The following is a 21,679-nucleotide window of genomic DNA, read 5'->3' as shown; positions in this document are numbered from 1 at the left end:
CAAGTTGCCCAGGACAGATTATTCCAAGCAGGCACTTGCTACTGATCTTTACTATGCCAATGTGAGTGACCTGCGGCTGGGGCATTTAGGAATCACCACTAATGTCTAAGAATATACCTGGAAAGAACAGGCTTCTATTGTTACCACAGAACAGGGCCCCGGCCCAGCTTGAACTGACTGGCATGTCCCCATCTGTCTGTCTGATCGATTTGAAAGGAAACCTAGCTATGGAACGTAGCTGGGCTATTTGAGCTGGCTGATGCTGTCTCACCTTTCAAATGTGTATACAGCATTTCCAGATATAGTCTACAGTAGACCATAGTCTGAGTGGACAAGGCCTCTTTCACTTGGAGGATATAATTGTAGGACTATTTTGTTAATTGAAACATATTTCAGGCTGCTACTGGGGTGGAACTGGTGAATAATTGTGTTTTTGGGGTGTAGTTGTGTTTTTAATTTAAAGGCATGAATAGAGGCCAAACGTCGCTAAGCCTACTGTAGACAAAATATCTGTCCCCTTCACTTTAGGAGTAATATAAATAATCGTTTTAAATTGGGATGACGGATATGGCTAATTGTGTGCACCCACTGGTTGAGGAAAATTATACTTTTTAGAACCTGTGCTTTGCTGCAACCTCATGGTGTATCTCGTCATTACAGCCACCGAGGGATTTATATATCCTTCTCGGGAGCCGTAGATTTACGGTAAAGCAAGACGTGTATCTTCTTTTTTTTTAGTAGAACAGGAAGAACATTTATCTGAATACGAACCAGCAACATGTACAGCAGATGCTAAGCTTATGACCTATTAGAATAAACTATTTCTTTAAAATCGGTTACTAATGTATTCAAGGAAGAATGTCGTCCGATTTAATGTTAGACTTCGAGACTCAAGAACAACAAAATTTAATGATGAACAGTGAAACTGGCACCATGTCCATCGACCAGGATGGCGAGTGGGGTAAGCAAGCGTCACTTGCCAACATCTAACGCTAGCTTGCTAGTGTACCGTTAAAGAGAGACACTAACTCCTCGGAAATATGTAACACAAATGTCAACATGTTGGTTGTGTTTACGATGGTTATAGTCTATCGAATGAATGTTCTTCTTTTGCCATGCTTGTTGCTAACATGGTAGCTATAGCTAGTTATTTGACAAGCTGGCTAGCTAACGTTTAACTGCCTCAAGTCAGTAACCGCTATCGCCCACTGGTAGCTGTTGCCATGTCTAAAAATAACGTTTTACAATCTGAATTCTCTACAATCTAAGTTAAATTATTTGTAACTATCTCTGCCCTGTACGAATATATGTTATTATTATTATTTTTATTATTATTATTATTATTATCATCATAAAAAAATATATATAATTATTTTTGTTGTGTGTGGGGGTACTAGCTAGCCTGTTGGGGGGGGGGGGGGGGGGTAATGAATTCGCGACAAGAGATACAAAAAAAGTAGATTGCAAAACGTCTAATCCTTTTAGTCATGGATATGGCTAGCCTTAGCCCCAAATGTACTCTTATTAAGGAGCCAACTGTTACATTTTAAGCAAAGATAGAACATCGAGACAGATATTTAACCGGATGTATAAATATGAAGCATCCGGTTGGCGTTTCCAATCGTTACCAAGATGGAGCTAGATGGAATTTCTGGCCGATATTTCTGCTTATTTCCTCATCGATTAAACATTTGATCTCAATGCAGTTTTCTGTTTCTAAAACTAGAATCTATTACGAACAGAGTGGACACATGTTTGTAGACTTTACCCTTTGCCAAAGTTTCCCCGAAATTGCGTTGTTTAGAAGGAGTGTACTCGCATTTCACAGAGTAGGCCCTCCCTAAAGGAAATATGCAAATACTTGCTAGAACGCGCCAATCGGCTCCTACCAGGTGTCATTTGCTGACATGCTGTGTGGTCTTTCTTGGGTTAGTTGTAAAAACCCTTGCCTTACGTTATTTTCAGAGGTAGACTGGCTCTTGCGGCCAAAACAGCCAAATCGAAACGTGAATCGATTATCAATTGCGGTAGGGTTCTAGAAACATAAAGCCCTTTACTTTAATATCACATCAAAATCATTTCACTAATGCAAAATATACACTTACTGTATGTACACAGTTTTAACCGGCTTTATCACAGTTGCAGCCAACATAATTTTTTCATTGACAACACGTTTCTGTTTTCACGTATCTTCAGTTGCACACAGGTGTTCAGAGCATGCTAGACAGCTAATTTCCACAGGTGGCTTTGTTTTACGGCTGTCTTCCGTAAATATGCTTTGTAACGAGCGTAGGGGCTCTTAACACAACTCCCTCATACAGAAGATACCTTGGTCCAATGACTCTCTTATGTGTTATGTAATGGAACTGAGAGTCATGATCAAATCAAATGTATCGGTCACATACATGGTTAGCAGATGTTTATTGCGAGTGTAGCGGAATGCTTGTGCTTCTAGTTCCCAGACAGTGCAGCAATATCTAACAATTGCACAACAAATACCGAATACACACAAATCTAAGTAAACTATAAGAATGTACATATGTTGATGAGCCAGGCTAGCCTAGGCTCTTTTAGAATCCAAGAGTGAAATGCTTACTCACCTCTCTATCACACCTACAGGGTCATTGTGCAAAATGGTACGTAGCATCATCTGGATTTGTGTGCAACAAAAGGTTCAACATTCACCTTCTGCTACCGTTTCTGCCAAGCCGTCTTCGCGTACAGTTTGACACGTCTGTTCGATAAATCCAACGTGTGGCACCACACAGAACGTACTGCAACTGTCTCTGTAACGCTGCAAGCCAAACGCAGCGTTTCATTGGAAATGAATGGACTTCTGGTGTACCAAAACGCAAATGACGCTGTTGGTGTGATGGAGGCGTAACATGTAGGCTCTAGTGTTGTCACGATACTGGCATTTTGACTTCGATACCTTTAGTATCACAATACTCGATACCATCACGATAATCTACCAAAACGACACCAAAATGATACCAGGGCAAGCAAAATAAGGCGTATTAGCCAAAGTCACAGAATGGCACTTAATCCAGACAGATCTTTTGATTTCAACATCATTCATTACTTGAGTCATTTTAGATTGTTTTAATGTATGCATTAATGAATCAATTATACAGTCAAACATTCAATTAGACTTTGGTAAAAAAAAATAATAAAAAAATTCTAACTACATAATAGTAATAATTTGTTTGAATAGTAAATCTGTAGTCTGTTGATAAACTGGGTAAATCAAGATGTAGCCGAGGCCTATTCACAATACAGATGAATGCATATTCAATACGATTGTGTGCATGCATTGAGTTATTGAGCTTGTTCTGGCTGATTTTTCATGGATGAAAAGAAATCTGTTTCTTTTCCATTTGGGTCTTTTATTTTATAATACTGATCAACAACATTTGCATAGAAGAAGTAATCTCTTTTATAAAAGTGTGCACTGTCTCTTTAAAGGGGCAATCAGCAGTTGTTACATCCATTTTTGGACGTATAAATGTATTGATATGTATCCATTGATTCCTAAAGAATATAACTTATAAATGCCTCATGAGCTTAGTTCAACTGTCACACCCCATCAGAACCCCAAATTACAAGCTTGTTTTACTCCAACGGTGTAAACATCGAAAAATGTAAACAAACACTATATAGCCTCAAAACATGGTTAAAACTATCATTTTCATATCATGGCTTGTCAGTCCTTGCATCCATAGCTCTCTGTCTATGAATTTGTGTTTACATTTCTCCAGCCCCATTCCCTCAGCTTTTCACTGTACCAGGGGCGGGGATGCGGCTTTGTTATTGTTTCTATTGCTGCTTTGAGACCCATGACATTTACACACAGTCTGTTCGAGGCTCGAGCAAAGATGATCTTGACTGGGGGAGCCAAAATGAAAGTATAACGTTTTTGGTGACAATCCGCTTTGTAATCCAGCAATATTTTGTGTTATTGTGTGTATCACAAACAAGGTAATAGGGTAGTGAAGTGATTTTAGCTTCAGCTGTAAGCTAGCAAAGAAAGCTAGCAAAGAAAGCTAGCCTACAAAGCTGGAAGTTACCGGTGTCTTCTTGCATTGTAAAGTGTTCTAGCCTTTAATGAACCATTGTTTTGCGAACAGTAATGAACAGTTTCAACATTTCTACATGCCGTGTTGCGTCGATCAAGTGAGTTAACTTCTGTGCAGCATAATGTGATGCAGCCCAGACTCCCAGTGGTTCCTCAGGACAGGCTAGAGTCAGAATGAGAGGGGAGCTAACATGATACAGTCCAGACTCCCAGTGGTTCCTCAGGACAGACTAGAGTCAGAATGAGAGGGGAGATAACATGATACAGTCCAGACTCCCAGTGGTTCCTCAGGACAGGCTAGAGTCAGAATGAGAGGGGAGCTAACATGATACAGTCCAGACTCCCAGTGGGTTCAGTGGTTCCTCAGGACAGTCTAGAGTCAGAATGAGAGGGGAGCTAACATGATACAGTCCAGACTCCCAGTGGTTCCTCAGGACAGACTAGAGTCAGTATGAGAGGGGAGATAACATGATGCAGTCCAGACTCCCAGTGGGTTCAGTGGTTCCTCAGGACAGACTAGAGTCAGTATGAGAGAGGAGCTAACATGATACAGTCCAAACTCCCAGTGGTTCCTCAGGACAGACTAGAGTCCGAATGAGAGGGGAGCTAACATGATACAGTCCAGAAGCATTGTCTTCAACGAGGTCCGAAGGGCCACACTGAAAATTGGTTATATTTCCTCATGGTCAAAATGAACAAAACAATAGTCCTCTATCCATCGTTTTCTATTCTTTGATGCTCTGTGACAGTCTAGCTTTAAATTGTTGTGATTTTTAGTGAACTGGACATTTCAAGAAAATGTACTATGAATGTAGGTCCATTATGTCTACACGGTTTTGATTTGGTTTTAGTCATTTTAAAGCACATTCCAATTTTTTAAAATGTTTTTATTTAACCTTTATTTAACTAGGTACGTCAGTAAAGAACAAATTCTTATTTACAATGACGGCCTAACCCAGACGACGCTGGGCCAATTGTGCGCCACCCTTTGGGACTCACAATCACGGCCGGTTGTGATACAGCCTGGAATCGAACCAGGGTCTGTAGTGACGCCTCTAGCACTGAGATGCAGTGCCTTAGACTGCTGCGCCACTCGAGAGCCCTTACAAACAGGAAAACGTAAATGGAATGTTTACTAATTTGATCAAACAAGTGGGCCGTCAGTTATGCATTAACAATGTGTAAATAGTAAGTGAATAGCCATATCTATGACTAAGAGAAGCCGTTTACAATATGAATTCTCCTTCTTTAGCCCCATATGGCTAAACTGTGATTAACTATCTGACCTGACGTTGTGGATAACTATCTGAAACATGTCAAGACATCTGTTAAACTAGCCTTCAATGAAAACGGTAGTTAGTCTTTGGCGAAGGCAACTAAGTATTGTTTTCATGTAAGGCTACTGTTAAATCAGATGTGTGTGTGTGTGTGTCTCTTGCTCTCAAGCAGACATCAGCCTGTTTGACGAGCTGGACAACCTTGGAGATGCAGACGAACTTTTTCAGGCCTTGGAGTGCGTGGGATATGTGAGTACAGGGCTACACAGACACACTCTAGGCTACACAGACACACTCCAGGCAACACAGACACACTCTAGGCAACACAGACACACTCTAGGCAACACAGACACACTCTAGGCAACACAGACACACTCTAGGCTACACAGACACACTCTAGGCAACACAGACACACTCTAGGCAACACAGACACACTCTAGGCAACACAGACACACTCTAGGCAACACAGACACACTCTAGGCAACACAGACACACTCTAGGCAACACAGACACACTCTAGGCAACACAGACACACTCTAGGCTACACAGACACACTCCAGGCTACACAGACACACTCCAGGCAACACAGACACACTCTAGGCAACACAGACACACTCTAGGCAACACAGACACACTCTAGGCAACACAGACACACTCTAGGCTACACAGACACACTCCAGGCAACACAGACACACTCTAGGCAACACAGACACACTCTAGGCAACACAGACACACTCTAGGCAACACAGACACACTCTAGGCAACACAGACACACTCTAGGCAACACAGACACACTCTAGGCTACACAGACACACTCTAGGCTACACAGACACACTCCAGGCAACACAGACACACTCCAGGCAACACAGACACACTCCAGGCAACACAGACACACTCCAGGCAACACAGACACACTCTAGGCAACAAGGCAACACAGACACACTCTAGGCAACACAGACACACTCTAGGCAACACAGACACACTCTAGGCAACACAGACACACTCTAGGCAACACAGACACACTCTAGGCAACACAGACACACTCTAGGCAACACAGACACACTCTTAGGCAACACAGACACACTCTTAGGCAACACAGACACACTCTAGGCAACACAGACACACTCTTAGGCAACACAGACACACTCTAGGCAACACAGACACACTCTAGGCAACACAGACACACTCTAGGCAACACAGACACACTCTAGGCAACACAGACACACTCTTAGGCAACACAGACACACTCTTAGGCAACACTGTCCCTTAAAGTGGAACTGACTAGTGTTTTAACTACTTTGCAGATATCAAACAGACAATCATAATATCAGTAAAAAAATATATATAAAATTCCCAGTTTCTGCTACAAAACCAATAGGTTCTATTTGATTATAACTTCCATGATGTAGAGTAAGGCATTGTTGGCAGAATAGATGGGATGCAGTTCAATGCATGATTCATATAATTCACCAATAAATGTCTTTGAAGTCCCACAAATATTGCTATCAGGTTGTAAATCACAGCTGGCCTGTTAACATTGTTTGGTTCCTCCAGCCATTTAGGAATGCACTGTTTCAGTTTCAAAGACTATATCTTTTTGGGGTAAAAACAGATGAATGTAACAAAAGCTGGGAATACCAATACAATCAAACTAGCAATGGCAATGAGCACAGGTCAGTCGTACCATGGCTAATAGGTTATCTATTTATTTACCAAGCTATCTAGCTGCTGGGAGGGTGTTGTCATTGGACGAGTGGGTGATTGGCCGACTCCCCTCCAGAGAAAGATATATCGCCCAGCCCTTTTAGTGTTTATAGTAAATGATGGCAGGCCCGTGTGGCAAATGGCTTATTTGCATACAGGCCTACTGTAGCTCTGATTGGCTATGGCACAACGGTCGAGACAGATGTTTTTCATTAGGTTTTATTTACTGCAGTGTCTTAATTGTACCAACGCACGGCCACTTCCCCACTATATATTGCTATAGAATTTTCACAAATGCCTTTAGTATACATAATTTCCAAACATTCTGTGAACGACCATATCTAAATGCTCCCTTGTCATAAAATGTTTAAAAAATAAATTAAAAAGCGCCATATTCTTCCCTGAGGTTGTATACAAACAGATTTTTTTTTTTTACAAGATTTCATGTTGCTAAAACACTGTCAGTTCCACTTTAGAAAACCGTAACAGACCAGATTCACAGTGAACCATCATAAGGAGAAGTACAGCGATTGTGTGTCTGCTCTGTTTAACCCTCTAGGCCGGCGATGCCCCAGACCTCGGCTTTGACATCGACCTGCCTCCCTGGAGCACTGACACAGGCAGCACCTACACAGGTGTGTCTAATACCGGTCTAATCAGGTCTATGGTATAAGGTGCTATTGGACAAAAATTGTTTAAACATGTCAGTACCAGTATTTCTCTCGTGTAAATTTGAGTGTGGACTCTCTCCTTCCTGCCCATACCATGAGCTATGTGTTCCTTGTCTGCAGATGGGGATCTGAGTGTGGACTCTCTCTCTCCTGCCCATACCATGAGCTCTGTCACCTCGCCTGCATCCCGAGAGGCCCTGTCACCTTACTCCATACAAGTAAGTCCCCTGTCTCTCTCCAGTGTGTTTCACTGTAGGTCATTTTGCATTTATGTGTTTGATGTGCCTATTTTTGTATGGCTGGGAGTATTTCCAGTGTGTGTCTATGCCCATCTGTGTTAGTTTGTGTGTTTTCGCCCCACACGGTACCATTACACACGTTGCTACCTCTGCCATCTGCTTTCGCAATCCACACACACACACACACACACACACTTGAGCACCTCATTAAGGAAGGTCTGAAGCACCTTGTCAGACTAATTATCCACCATCTGCCAGAGGTGTGGCCCCGCCCCCTCGTTAAAATGAGGTGATGACAACTCTGGCCATATTAACATAATGTAGCAGGCAGTTGTTTTCACAGCATGTCAGAAAGAGGACGAGGGTTAGATCTTGTGACCCTACACTGCACATGTTTATATCTCCTGCCATTATGATCAAGGACATTTGTGCACTACACCTCAAAGATATTTTGGATGTCGCCAAAGGCATCAGTCTTCAAGAACTTTGTAGTTCCTTTTAGCAAGATATTCGTCAGCGGTGAATACCTTCCTTGGCCATACATCTATACAATCGGCATTATAGCACTAAAATATTTAGTATTTTAGCCGTGGTGGTGCGCTGCGTGTAAATGCATATAGGGGAACACTGGACCTTCTGGAGGTATTGTAAAACCTCACACAGCAGGGAAACATTGATGGCCCGTCTCTCTGCTGCCCCCTACAGGAGGATCTATCCCAATCTCCTCAGCCCTCTCCTGCTGTCTCTGTCTGCTCCGAGTCCAGTGGCTTCTCAGAGCCCCCCCTGGCCAAGAGGGCCCCCAAGAGGACCAATCAGGCCACGCGAGGTCAGATATACACCTATCCATCCATCCATCCATCCATCCATCCTCCTCTTCTTTCATATCAGGCTGCCATTTCTTCCTGTAGTTACATTTGCTTTCAGTGAACATACTGTATCACTCTCCCTCGTCAGTCTCTTTCTGATTTGGAAATATGTTATTGATTAACTTTGTTAGTTTTAATGGATCGGAAAAAGTATGATGACTCAAGCCAGAAATTAGTATAACCAAACAACCAATGTTTATTGGTTCAAGTCCATTCGCCCTGCTTTAAATGGACCAAATATTTTTTTTAATGATACATACATACAATAGCATCTGGAGGGGGAAGAAGGCTCCGTTTTTAAAAATGGAAACGGTTATGAATTATGATCCGTCTCACAGTGAAGAGGCCTATCCAGCTCACCCCCAAGGTGTCCATCCAGCCCAGACCAGTTGTAACGGCTGTACCCCAGCATGCCGCGGGCCCTCTCCAGACCATCATCATCCAGCCCCTGCAGACCACCCTGGTGCCTCACCCCGCTGTGGTCAAACCTGCCCCTGTCAGCATACGTCCAGCGCCACCTATAGGTGAGTCTAAAACTACACTCACTACACTATAATACATATTATAAACTGGGTGGTTGGAGAACTGAATGCTGATTGGCTGAAAGGTGTGTTACGAGACACTATACCACGGTTATGACAAAACATTGTATTTTTACTGTTCTAATTATCTTTGTAACCCGTTTTATAATAGCAATTCTAAACTGGGTGGTTGGAGCCCTGAATGCTGATTTGGCTGACAGCTGTGGTATATCAGACCGTATACCACGGGTATGACAACTTATTTTTACTGCTCTAATTACGTTGGTCACCAGTTTATAACAGCAATAAGGCACCTCGGGGGTTTGTGATATATGGCCAATATACCACGGCTAACGGATGTATCCAGGCACAACGCCATGTACCACAAACAGGAGTTCCCTGATCCTGGTGCAGAATACACAGCGTTTCTCCCTCCCGATATTGACTGATACCGTTCATTTCAGTAATAAAATAAAAAAAGATAATACAAGTAAGTGTCTACTAATATTTTTAATGCAGAGTGCCAGGTCTCTCTCCATTCAGAGACATCATTATCTGTCTGTCAGAGTGCCAGGTCTCTCTCCATTCAGAGACATCATTATCTGTCTGTCAGAGTGCCAGGTCTCTCTCCATTCAGAGACATCATTATCTGTCTGTCAGAGTGCCAGGTCTCTCTCCATTCAGAGACATCATTATCTGTCTGTCAGAGTGCCAGGTCTCTCTCCATTCAGAGACATCATTATCTGTCTGTCAGAGTGCCAGGTCTCTCTCCATTCAGAGACATCAGTATCTGTCTGTCAGAGTGCCAGGTCTCTCTCCATTCAGAGACATCAGTATCTGTCTGTCAGAGTGCCAGGTCTCTCTCCATTCAGAGACATCATTATCTGTCTGTCAGAGTGCCAGGTCTCTCTCCATTCAGAGACATCATTATCTGTCTGTCAGAGTGCCAGGTCTCTGTCCATTCAGAGACATCAGTATCAAGCCTGTCTGTCAGAGTGCCAGGTCTCTGTCCATTCAGAGACATCAGTATCTGTCTGTCAGAGTGCCAGGTCTCTCTCCATTCAGAGACATCAGTATCCAGCCTGTCTGTCAGAGTGCCAGGTCTCTGTCCATTCAGAGACATCAGTATCAAGCCTGTCTGTCAGAGTGCCAGGTCTCTGTCCATTCAGAGACATCAGTATCTGTCTGTCAGAGTGCCATTCATTCAGAGACATCAGTATCCAGCCTGTCTGTCAGAGTGCCAGGTCTCTGTCCATTCAGAGACATCATTATCTGTCTGTCAGAGTGCCAGGTCTCTCTCCATTCAGAGACATCAGTATCTGTCTGTCAGAGTGCCAGGTCTCTCTCCATTCAGAGACATCAGTATCTGTCTGTCAGAGTGCCAGGTCTCTCTCCATTCAGAGACATCCGTATCTGTCTGTCAGAGTGCCAGGTCTCTCTCCATTCAGAGACATCAGTATCAAGCCTGTCTGTCAGAGTGCCAGGTCTCTCTCCATTCAGAGACATCAGTATCCAGCCTGTCTGTCAGAGTGCCAGGTCTCTCCATTCAGAGACATCAGTATCTGTCTGTCAGAGTGCCAGGTCTCTCTCCATTCAGAGACATCAGTATCTGTCTGTCAGAGTGCCAGGTCTCTGTCCATTCAGAGACATCAGTATCTGTCTGTCAGAGTGCCAGGTCTCTGTCCATTCAGAGACATCAGTATCTGTCTGTCAGAGTGCCAGGTCTCTGTCCATTCAGAGACATCAGTATCTGTCTGTCAGAGTGCCAGGTCTCTCTCCATTCAGAGACATCAGTATCTGTCTGTCAGAGTGCCAGGTCTCTGTCCATTCAGAGACATCAGTATCTGTCTGTCAGAGTGCCAGGTCTCTGTCCATTCAGAGACATCAGTATCTGTCTGTCAGAGTGCCAGGTCTCTGTCCATTCAGAGACATCAGTATCTGTCTGTCAGAGTGCCAGGTCTCTGTCCATTCAGAGACATCAGTATCTGTCTGTCAGAGTGCCAGGTCTCTGTCCATTCAGAGACATCAGTATCTGTCTGTCAGAGTGCCAGGTCTCTGTCCATTCAGAGACATCAGTATCTGTCTGTCAGAGTGCCAGGTCTCTGTCCATTCAGAGACATCAGTATCTGTCTGTCAGAGTGCCAGGTCTCTGTCCATTCAGAGACATCAGTATCTGTCTGTCAGAGTGCCAGGTCTCTGTCCATTCAGAGACATCAGTATCTGTCTGTCAGAGTGCCAGGTCTCTGTCCATTCAGAGACATCAGTATCTGTCTGTCAGAGTGCCAGGTCTCTCTACATTCAGAGACATCAGTATCAAGCCTGTCTGTCTGTCAGAGTGCCAGGTCTCTCTCCATTCAGAGACATCAGTATCTGTCTGTCTGTCAGAGTGCCAGGTCTCTCTCCATTCAGAGACCTCAGTATCTGTTTGTCAGAGTGCCTGGTCTCTGTCCATTCAGAGACATCAGTATCAAGCCCATCTGTCTGGACTTCATCACATCATCTTGCAAGTCTCCATGTCCTGGCTCCATACATGTTTCTGTGAACACACACACACAGTCACTGTTCTATTACCAATGGCAGTTATTACCAGTTTTTATTATATTACATATCCTACGTTGAAGATTGAACAGGTCACTTATGGTCTCCCCATCAAACGACTGAAGCTGTCGTCTGGCAAAAGCATCTCTAGTCCATCTGTAGAAATACAGTAGGCAGAGTTCAGCAGTGACACACAGAATGAAAAGGGTGTTGCTGTTACTGGGCTGTGTTATTAGAAATCACCTCACTGTGGATGTGTTGAGGGGTACGTGATGAGGGGTACGTGTTGAGGGGTACGTGTTGAGGGGTACGTGTTGAGGGGACGTGTTGAGGGGTACGTGTTGAGGGGTACGTGTTGAGGGGTACGTGTTGAGGGGTACGTGTTGAGGGGGACGTGTTGAGGGGGAGTGTTGAGGGGGAGTGTTGAGGGGGAGTGTTGAGGGGTACGTGTTGAGGGGGACGTGTTGAGGGGCACGTGTTGAGGGGTAGTGTTGAGGGGCACGTGTTGAGGGGCACGTGTTGAGGGGGCGTGTTGAGGGGCACGTGTTGAGGGGGCGTGATGAGGGGACGTGTTGAGGGGGAGTGTTGAGGGGTACGTGTTGAGGGGTAGTGTTGAGGGGTCGTGTTGAGGGGTACGTGTTGAGGGGGAGTGTGAGGGGCACATGTTGAGGGGACGTGACATGTTGAGGGGACGTGTTGAGGGGTAGTGTTGAGGGACGTGTTGAGGTGTTGAGGGGTACGTGTTGAGGGGACGTGTTGAGGGGACGTGTTGAGGGGGACGTGTTGAGGGGGACGTGTTGAGGGGGACGTGTTGAGGGGCACGTGTTGAGGGGACGTGTTGAGGGGTCGTGTTGAGGGGGACGTGTTGAGGGGTACGTGTTGAGGGGTACGTGTTGAGGGGACGTGTTGAGGGGGACGTGTTGAGGGGGAGTGTTGAGGGGTACGTGATCAGGGGGAGTGATGAGGGGTACGTGTTGAGGGGGACGTGTTGAGGGGTACGTGTTGAGGGGTACGTGATGAGGGGGAGTGTTGAGGGGTACGTGTTGAGGGGGTCGTGTTGAGTGCCAGGTCTCTCTGCATCACATGCATCAGTGAACACACAGAGTCACTGTTCTATTACCAATGGCAGTTAGGGATAGGTGATATGACACACACACACAGTTAGGGATAGGTGATATGACACACACACAGTTAGGGATAGGTGATAGACACACACACAGTTAGGGATAGGTGATATGACACACACACACAGTTAGGGATAGGTGATATGACACACACACACACAGTTAGGGATAGGTGATATGACACACACACACACAGTTAGGGATAGGTGATATGAAACACACACACAGTTAGGGATAGGTGATATGACACACACACACAGTTAGGGATAGGTGATATGACACACACACACACAGTTAGGGATAGGTGATATGAAACACACACACAGTTAGGGATAGGTGATATGACACACACACACAGTTAGGGATAGGTGATATGACACACACACACACAGTTAGGGATAGGTGATATGAAACACACACACAGTTAGGGATAGGTGATATGACACACACACACACAGTTAGGGATAGGTGATATGACACACACACAGTTAGGGATAGGTGATATGAAACACACACAGTTAGGGATAGGTGATATGACACACACACACACAGTTAGGGATAGGTGATATGAAACACACACACAGTTAGGGATAGGTGATATGACACACACACACAGTTAGGGATAGGTGATATGACACACACACACAGTTAGGGATAGGTGATATGACACACACACACAGGGATAGGTGATATGACACACACACACAGTTAGGGATAGGTGATATGACACACACACACAGTTAGGGATAGGTGATATGACACACACACAGTTAGGGATAGGTGATATGACACACACACAGTTAGGGATAGGTGATATGACACACACACACAGTTAGGGATAGGTGATATGACACACACACACAGTTAGGGATAGGTGATATGACACACACACACAGTTAGGGATAGGTGATATGACACACACACACAGTTAGGGATAGGTGATATGACACACACACAGTTAGGGATAGGTGATATGAAACACACACACAGTTAGGGATAGGTGATATGAAACACACACACAGTTAGGGATAGGTGATATGAAACACACACACAGTTAGGGATAGGTGATATGAAACACACACACAGTTAGGGATAGGTGATATGAAACACACACACAGTTAGGGATAGGTGATATGACACACACACACAGTTAGGGATAGGTGATATGAAACACACACACAGTTAGGGATAGGTGATATGACACACACACACAGTTAGGGATAGGTGATATGACACACACACACAGTTAGGGATAGGTGATATGAAACACACACACAGTTAGGGATAGGTGATATGACACACACACACAGTTAGGGATAGGTGATATGACACACACACACAGTTAGGGATAGGTGATATGAAACACACACAGTTAGGGATAGGTGATATGAAACACACACACAGTTAGGGATAGGTGATATGACACACACACACACAGTTAGGGATAGGTGATATGAAACACACACACACAGTTAGGGATAGGTGATATGAAACACACACACAGTTAGGGATAGGTGATATGAAACACACACACAGTTAGGGATAGGTGATATGAAACACACACAGTTAGGGATAGGTGATATGATTAGGGATAGGTGATATGACACACACACACAGTTAGGGATAGGTGATATGATTAGGGATAGGTGATATGACACACACACACACAGTTAGGGATAGGTGATATGACACACACACAGTTAGGGATAGGTGATATGACACACACACAGTTAGGGATAGGTGATATGACACACACACACAGTTAGGGATAGGTGATATGACACACACACACACACAGTTAGGGATAGGTGATATGAAACACACACACAGTTAGGGATAGGTGATATGAAACACACACACAGTTAGGGATAGGTGATATGAAACACACACACAGTTAGGGATAGGTGATATGAAACACACACACAGTTAGGGATAGGTGATATGAAACACACACACAGTTAGGGATAGGTGATATGACACACACACACAGTTAGGGATAGGTGATATGACACACACACAGTTAGGGATAGGTGATATGACACACACACACACACAGTTAGGGATAGGTGATATGACACACACATACACACAGTTAGGGATAGGTGATATGAAACACACACACAGTTAGGGATAGGTGATATGACACACACACACAGTTAGGGATAGTTGATATGAAACACACACACAGTTAGGGATAGGTGATATGAAACACACACACAGTTAGGGATAGGTGATATGAAACACACACAGTTAGGGATAGGTGATATGAAACACACACACAGTTAGGGATAGGTGATATGACACACACAGTTAGGGATAGGTGATATGACACACACACACAGTTAGGGATAGGTGATATGACACACACACACAAGCATATACTATGTTGAAGTTTAAACCGGTCAGACTAAATTGACCTAATTCTGTTCTCCCCATTGACGACCGTTGTGACGACCGTTGGAAAGCAGGCAAGAGGTGAGGCTGGAGATGAGGTCTTTGCCAGAGCCCCGATTGATGGGCATAGCAGTGTAGATTAGCACCTGGGCCCTCAAAGATACTGGTTGGTCACACACACACACACACACAGATTACATTCTCTATGTGGTTATGATTAGCCTGGTGGAACCAACCTGATCACTGATTACATTCTCTATGTGGTTATGATTAGCCTGGTGGAACCAACCTGATCACTGATTACATTCTCTATGTGGTTATGATTAGCCTGGTGGAACCAACCTGATCACTGATTACATTCTCTATGTGGTTATGATTAGCCTGGTGGAACCAACCTGATCACTGATTACATTCTCTATGTGGTTATGATTAGCCTGGTGGAACCAACCTGATCACTGCCTTCGTATTTCTATTTCACGTCAGAGATCAAATAAAATGTGAAGTGAAATAGAATGTTGAACACAGTGATCAGGCTGGTTCCACTAGGCTAGGTTATACCCTGGACATTATATGGTGAACACAGTGATTAGGCTGGTTCCACTAGGCTAGGTTATACCCTGGACATTATATGGTGAACACAGTGATTAGGCTGGTTCCGATAGGCTAGGTTATACCCTGGACATTATATAGTGATCAGGCTGGTTCCACTAGGCTAGGTTATACCCTGGACATTATATAGTGAACACAGTGATCAGGCTGGTTCCACTAGGCTATGTTATACCCTGGACATTATATGGTGAACACAGTGATTAGGCTGGTTCCGATAGGCTAGGTTATACCCTGGACATTATATAGGGAACACAGTGATCAGGCTGGTTCCACTAGGCTAGGTTATACCCTGGACATTATATAGTGAACAGTGATCAGGCTGGTTCCACCAGGCTAGGTTATACCCTGGACATTATATGGTGATCAGGCTGGTTCTACTAGGCCTGGTTATACGCTGGACATTATATGGTGATCAGGCTGGTTCCGATAGGCTAGGTTATACATTGGACATTATATAGTGATCAGGCTGGTTCCACCAGGCTAGGTTATACCCTGGACATTATATAGGGAACACAGTGATCAGGCTGGTTCCACTAGGCTAGGTTATACCCTGGACATTATATAGTGAACACAGTGATCAGGCTGGTTCCACCAGGCTAGGTTATACCCTGGACATTATATAGTGAACACAGTGATCAGGCTGGTTCCTGGTTCCGAGGCTAGGTTATACCCTGGACATTATATAGGAACACACAGGCTGGTTCCACTAGGCTGGTTATACCCTGGACATTATATAGTGAACACAGTGATCAGGCTGGTTCCCATCAGGCTAGGTTATACCCTGGACATTATATAGTGAACACAGTGATCAGGCTGGTTCCATCAGGCTAGGTTATACCCTGGACATTATATGGTGATCATGCTGGTTCCATCAGGCTAGGTTATACCCTGGACATTATATCAGGCTGGTTCTAAGGCCTGGTTATACAGGTGATCAGGCTGGTTCCACCAGGCTAGGTTATACCCTGGACATTATATGGTGATCAGGCTGGTTCCACTAGGCTAGGTTATACCCTGGACATTATATGGTGAACACAGTGATCAGGCTGGTTCCGATAGGCTAGGTTATACCCTGGACATTATATAGGGAACACAGTGATCATACCCTGGACATTATATGGTGATCAGGCTGGTTCCACCAGGCTAGGTTATACCCTGGTTATACCCTGGACATTATATAGGGAACACAGTGATCAGGCTGGTTCCACTAGGCTAGGTTATACCCTGGACATTATATAGTGAACACAGTGATCAGGCTGGTTCCACCAGGCTAGGTTATACCCTGGACATTATATAGTGAACACAGTGATCAGGCTGGTTCCACCAGGCTAGGTTATACCCTGGACATTATATAGGGAACACAGTGATCAGGCTGGTTCCCATCAGGCTAGGTTATACCCTGGACATTATATAGTGAACACAGTGATCAGGCTGGTTCCATCAGGCTAGGTTATACCCTGGACATTATATGGTGATCAGGCTGGTTCCACCAGGCTAGGTTATACCCTGGACATTATATAGTGAACACAGTGATCAGGCTGGTTCCCATCAGGCTAGGTTATACCCTGGACATTATATAGTGAACACAGTGATCAGGCTGGTTCCACCAGGCTAGGTTATACCCTGGACATTATATAGGAACACAGTGATCAGGCTGGTTCCACTAGGCTAGGTTATACCCTGGACATTATATAGTGAACACAGTGAACATCAGGCTAGGTTATACCCTGGACATTATATGGTGATGGTTCCACTAGGCTAGGTTATACCCTGGACATTATATAGTGAACACAGTGATCAGGCTGGTTCCACCAGGCTAGGTTATACCCTGGACATTATATAGTGAACACAGTGATCAGGCTGGTTCCACTAGGCTAGGTTATACCCTGGACATTATATGGTGAACACAGTGATCAGGCTGGTTCCACTAGGCTAGGTTATACCCTGGACATTATATAGTGAACACAGTGATCAGGCTGGTTCCACCAGGCTAGGTTATACGCTGGGGTGAACACAGTGATCAGGCTGGTTCCACCAGGCTAGGTTATACCCTGGACATTATATAGGGAACACAGTGATCAGGCTGGTTCCACTAGGCTAGGTTATACCCTGGACATTATATAGGGAACACAGTGATCAGGCTGGTTCCACTAGGCTAGGTTATACCCTGGACATTATATGGTGAACACAGTGATCAGGCTGGTTCCACCAGGCTAGGTTATACCCTGGACATTGTATAGTGAACACTGTGATCAGGCTGGTTCCACTAGGCTAGGTTATCAATTATATAGTGAACACAGTGATCAGGCTGGTTCCACTAGGCTGGTTATACCCTGGACATTATATAGTGAACACAGTGAAGGCTGGTTCCACCAGGCAGGTTATACCCCTGGACATTATATAGTGAACACAGTGATCAGGCTGGTTCCACTAGGCTAGGTTATACCCTGGACATTATATAGGGAACACAGTGATCAGGCTGGTTCCACTAGGCTAGGTTATACCCTGGACATTATATGGTGATCAGGCTGGTTCCCACTGGTTATACCCTGGTTAATCCGACCACAGGATCAGGCTGGTTCCAGGCTCTAGTCCATTATCAATATTCTTTCCATGGTAAAAATCTAAACACGAAAAACACAGAACTCTGTACTCTGTTGGTCAATCCGTACAGGGATGTTCAGTCTCTAGTCAACCGGTATACTCACCACCACTGGTTGGTTAATCCGTACAGGGATGTTCAGTCTCTAGTCTAGTCAACCGGTATACTCACCACCACTGGTTGGTCAATCCGTACAGGGATGTTCAGTCTCTAGTCAACTGGTATACTCACCACCACTGGTTGGTTAATCCGTACAGGGATGTTCAGTCTGTAGTCAACCGGTATACTCACCACCACTGGTTGGTTAATCCGTACAGGGATGTTCAGTCTCTAGTCTAGTCAACCGGTATACTCACCACCACTGGTTGGTCAATCCGTACAGGGATGTTCAGTCTCTAGTCAACCGGTATACTCACCACCACTGGTTGGTCAATCCGTACAGGGATGTTCAGTCTCTAGTCAACCGGTATACTCACCACTACTGGTTGGTTAATCCGTACAGGGATGTTCAGTCTCTAGTCAACCGGTATACTCACCACCACTGGTTGGTTAATCCGTACAGGGATGTTCAGTCTCTAGTCAACTGGAATACTCACCACCACTGGTTGGTTAATCCGCATAGGGATGTTCAGTCTCTAGTCAACAACGGTATACTCACCACTACTGGTTGGTTAATCCGTACAGGGATGTTCAGTCTCTAGTCTAGTCAACCGGTATACTCACCACCACTGGTTGGTCAATCCGTACAGGGATGTTCAGTCTCTAGTCAACCGGTATACTCACCACTACTGGTTGGTTAATCTGTACAGGGATGTTCAGTCTCTAGTCAACCGGTATACTCACCACCACTGGTTGGTTAATCCGTACAGGGATGTTCAGTCTCTAGTCAACTGGAATACTCACCACCACTGGTTGGTTAATCCGTACAGGGATGTTCAGTCTCTAGTCAACCGGTATACTCACCACCACCGGTTGGTTAATCCGTACAGGGATGTTCAGTCTCTAGTCTAGTCAACCGGTATACTCACCACTACTGGTTGGTCAATCCGTACAGGGATGTTCAGTCTCTAGTCAACCGGTATACTCACCACCACTGGTTGGTCAATCCGTACAGGGATGTTCAGTCTCTAGTCAACTGGAATACTCACCACCACTGGTTGGTCAATCCGTACAGGGATGTTCAGTCTCTAGTCTAGTCAACCGGTATACTCACCACTACTGGTTGGTCAATCCGTACAGGGATGTTCAGTCTCTAGTCTAGTCAACTGGAATACTCACCACCACTGGTTGGTCAATCCGTACAGGGATGTTCAGTCTCTAGTCTAGTCAACCGGTATACTCACCACCACTGGTTGGTCAATCCGTACAGGGATGTTCAGTCTCTAGTCAACTGGAATACTCACCACTACTGGTTGGTTAATCCGTACAGGGATGTTCAGTCTCTAGTCAACCGGTATACTCACCACCACTGGTTGGTTAATCCGTACAGGGATGTTCAGTCTCTAGTCAACTGGAATACTCACCACTACTGGTTGGTTAATCCGTACAGGGATGTTCAGTCTCTAGTCAACCGGTATACTCACCACCACTGGTTGGTTAATCCGTACAGGGATGTTCAGTCTCTAGTCAACCGGTATACTCACCACTACTGGTTGGTTAATCCGTACAGGGATGTTCAGTCTCTAGTCAACCAGTATACTCACCACCACTGGTTGGTCAATCCGTACAGGGATGTTCAGTCTCTAGTCAACCGGTATACTCACCACCACTGGTTGGTTAATCCGTATATGGATGTTCAGTCTCAAACCGCCTTTTGATTTGAACGTTTTTGGGGGAACGCAGCCCCTTTCTAGGGGTTTGTTTTTCTGTCCCGGGTTACCCCAGTGGGAGGAGTTTGAACCGGGTAAAAAAAGTGATTGCATTCGGTTTGGAACAGGCCTTCCTCCCGGGAGTGAGCCAGGTGCCCCGCTCTGCCCCAGTGAGCCAGGTGCCCCCACTGGTGCCCCAGTGAGCCAGGTGCCCCGCTCTGGTGAGCCAGGTGCCCCGCTCTGGTGCCCCAGTGAGCCAGGTACCCCAGTGAGCCAGGTGCCCCGCTCTGGTGAGCCAGGTGCCCCGCTCTGGTGCCCCAGTGAGCCAGGTGCCCCGCTCTGGTGCCCCAGTGAGCCAGGTGCCCCAGTGAGCCAGGTGCCCCGCTCTGGTGAGCCAGGTGCCCCGCTCTGGTGCCCCGCTCTGGTGCCCCAGTGAGCCAGGTACCCCAGTGAGCCAGGTGCCCCGCTCTGGTGAGCCAGGTGAGCCTGGTGCCCCAGTGAGCCAGGTGCCCCAGTGAGCCAGGTGCCCTAGTGAGCCAGGTGCCCCGCTCTGGTGAGCCAGGTGCCCCGCTCTGGTGCCCCAGTGAGCCAGGTTCCCCGCTCTGGTGCCCCAGTGAGCCAGGTGCCCCGCTCTGGTGCCCCAGTGAGCCAGGTGCCCCAGTGAGCCAGGTGCCCCGCTCTGGTGAGCCAGGTTCCCCACTCTGGTGCCCCAGTGAGCCAGGTTCCCCGCTCTGGCCGACGGCAAAGTCGTCTCAAAACAAATAACAATCAATCACGTGAAGTGATGAGAAGGATTCAGTGTTTTCACATGTAGAAGTGACTGCTTTTGATAACATGTTATCTGCCTTCCCAGTGAAAAACAACTAGTTTTACAGTTGAAACACTTATTTTATGGAAAAGTGATGTTTCTGGACGATGCAACTAGCTTGCTTGTAGACAACATGACCAAGTGGAGCAGATTAGTTTACTGGTGATCTTCCCTCCCTTCTTTCACACGTTGACGTGATGGTCCATTGTCGGTTCAACGCGGCCAGTGCAATAGAGTGAGCGGAGGGGCAATTTGCACGTGGGGCTTGGCGAAAGGAGGCACGATATGTTGGCGACATTGTATATCCCAAACCCAACCTTAATTTACTTGTTGTGACGAGGTTCCAAACTCAGTTTTAGACTGCCTTTATGACCAAACATTTTCCTATTTACACTCTGTAGTCAATTATGACACTATAATAAATGTTTCTGACTCATATCGAT

The 21,679-nt window shown here is 45.4% G+C and overlaps 1 protein-coding gene across 1 annotated transcript in view; it reads left to right on the top strand.

The window, feature by feature from the left end:
- The first annotated feature begins 717 nt into the window (after nucleotides 1-717).
- Nucleotides 718-21,679, top strand: part of atf6 (activating transcription factor 6) — a 133,036-nt gene continuing 112,074 nt past the window's right edge. Inside the window, exons 1-6 of the mRNA XM_065009313.1 lie at nucleotides 718-961; nucleotides 5,525-5,601; nucleotides 7,616-7,691; nucleotides 7,848-7,945; nucleotides 8,672-8,792; nucleotides 9,171-9,356. Of these exons, the coding sequence (XP_064865385.1) occupies nucleotides 859-961; nucleotides 5,525-5,601; nucleotides 7,616-7,691; nucleotides 7,848-7,945; nucleotides 8,672-8,792; nucleotides 9,171-9,356 (661 nt within the window). The 5' untranslated portion in view covers nucleotides 718-858. The remainder of the gene's footprint in view (nucleotides 962-5,524; nucleotides 5,602-7,615; nucleotides 7,692-7,847; nucleotides 7,946-8,671; nucleotides 8,793-9,170; nucleotides 9,357-21,679) is intronic.

Source organism: Oncorhynchus nerka, linkage group LG24 (assembly GCF_034236695.1).
Source record: "Oncorhynchus nerka isolate Pitt River linkage group LG24, Oner_Uvic_2.0, whole genome shotgun sequence".
Taxonomy (NCBI): domain Eukaryota; kingdom Metazoa; phylum Chordata; class Actinopteri; order Salmoniformes; family Salmonidae; genus Oncorhynchus; species Oncorhynchus nerka.
The sequence above is the reverse complement of the archived record's forward strand: the minus strand, read 5'-3'. Positions and strand labels throughout refer to the sequence as shown.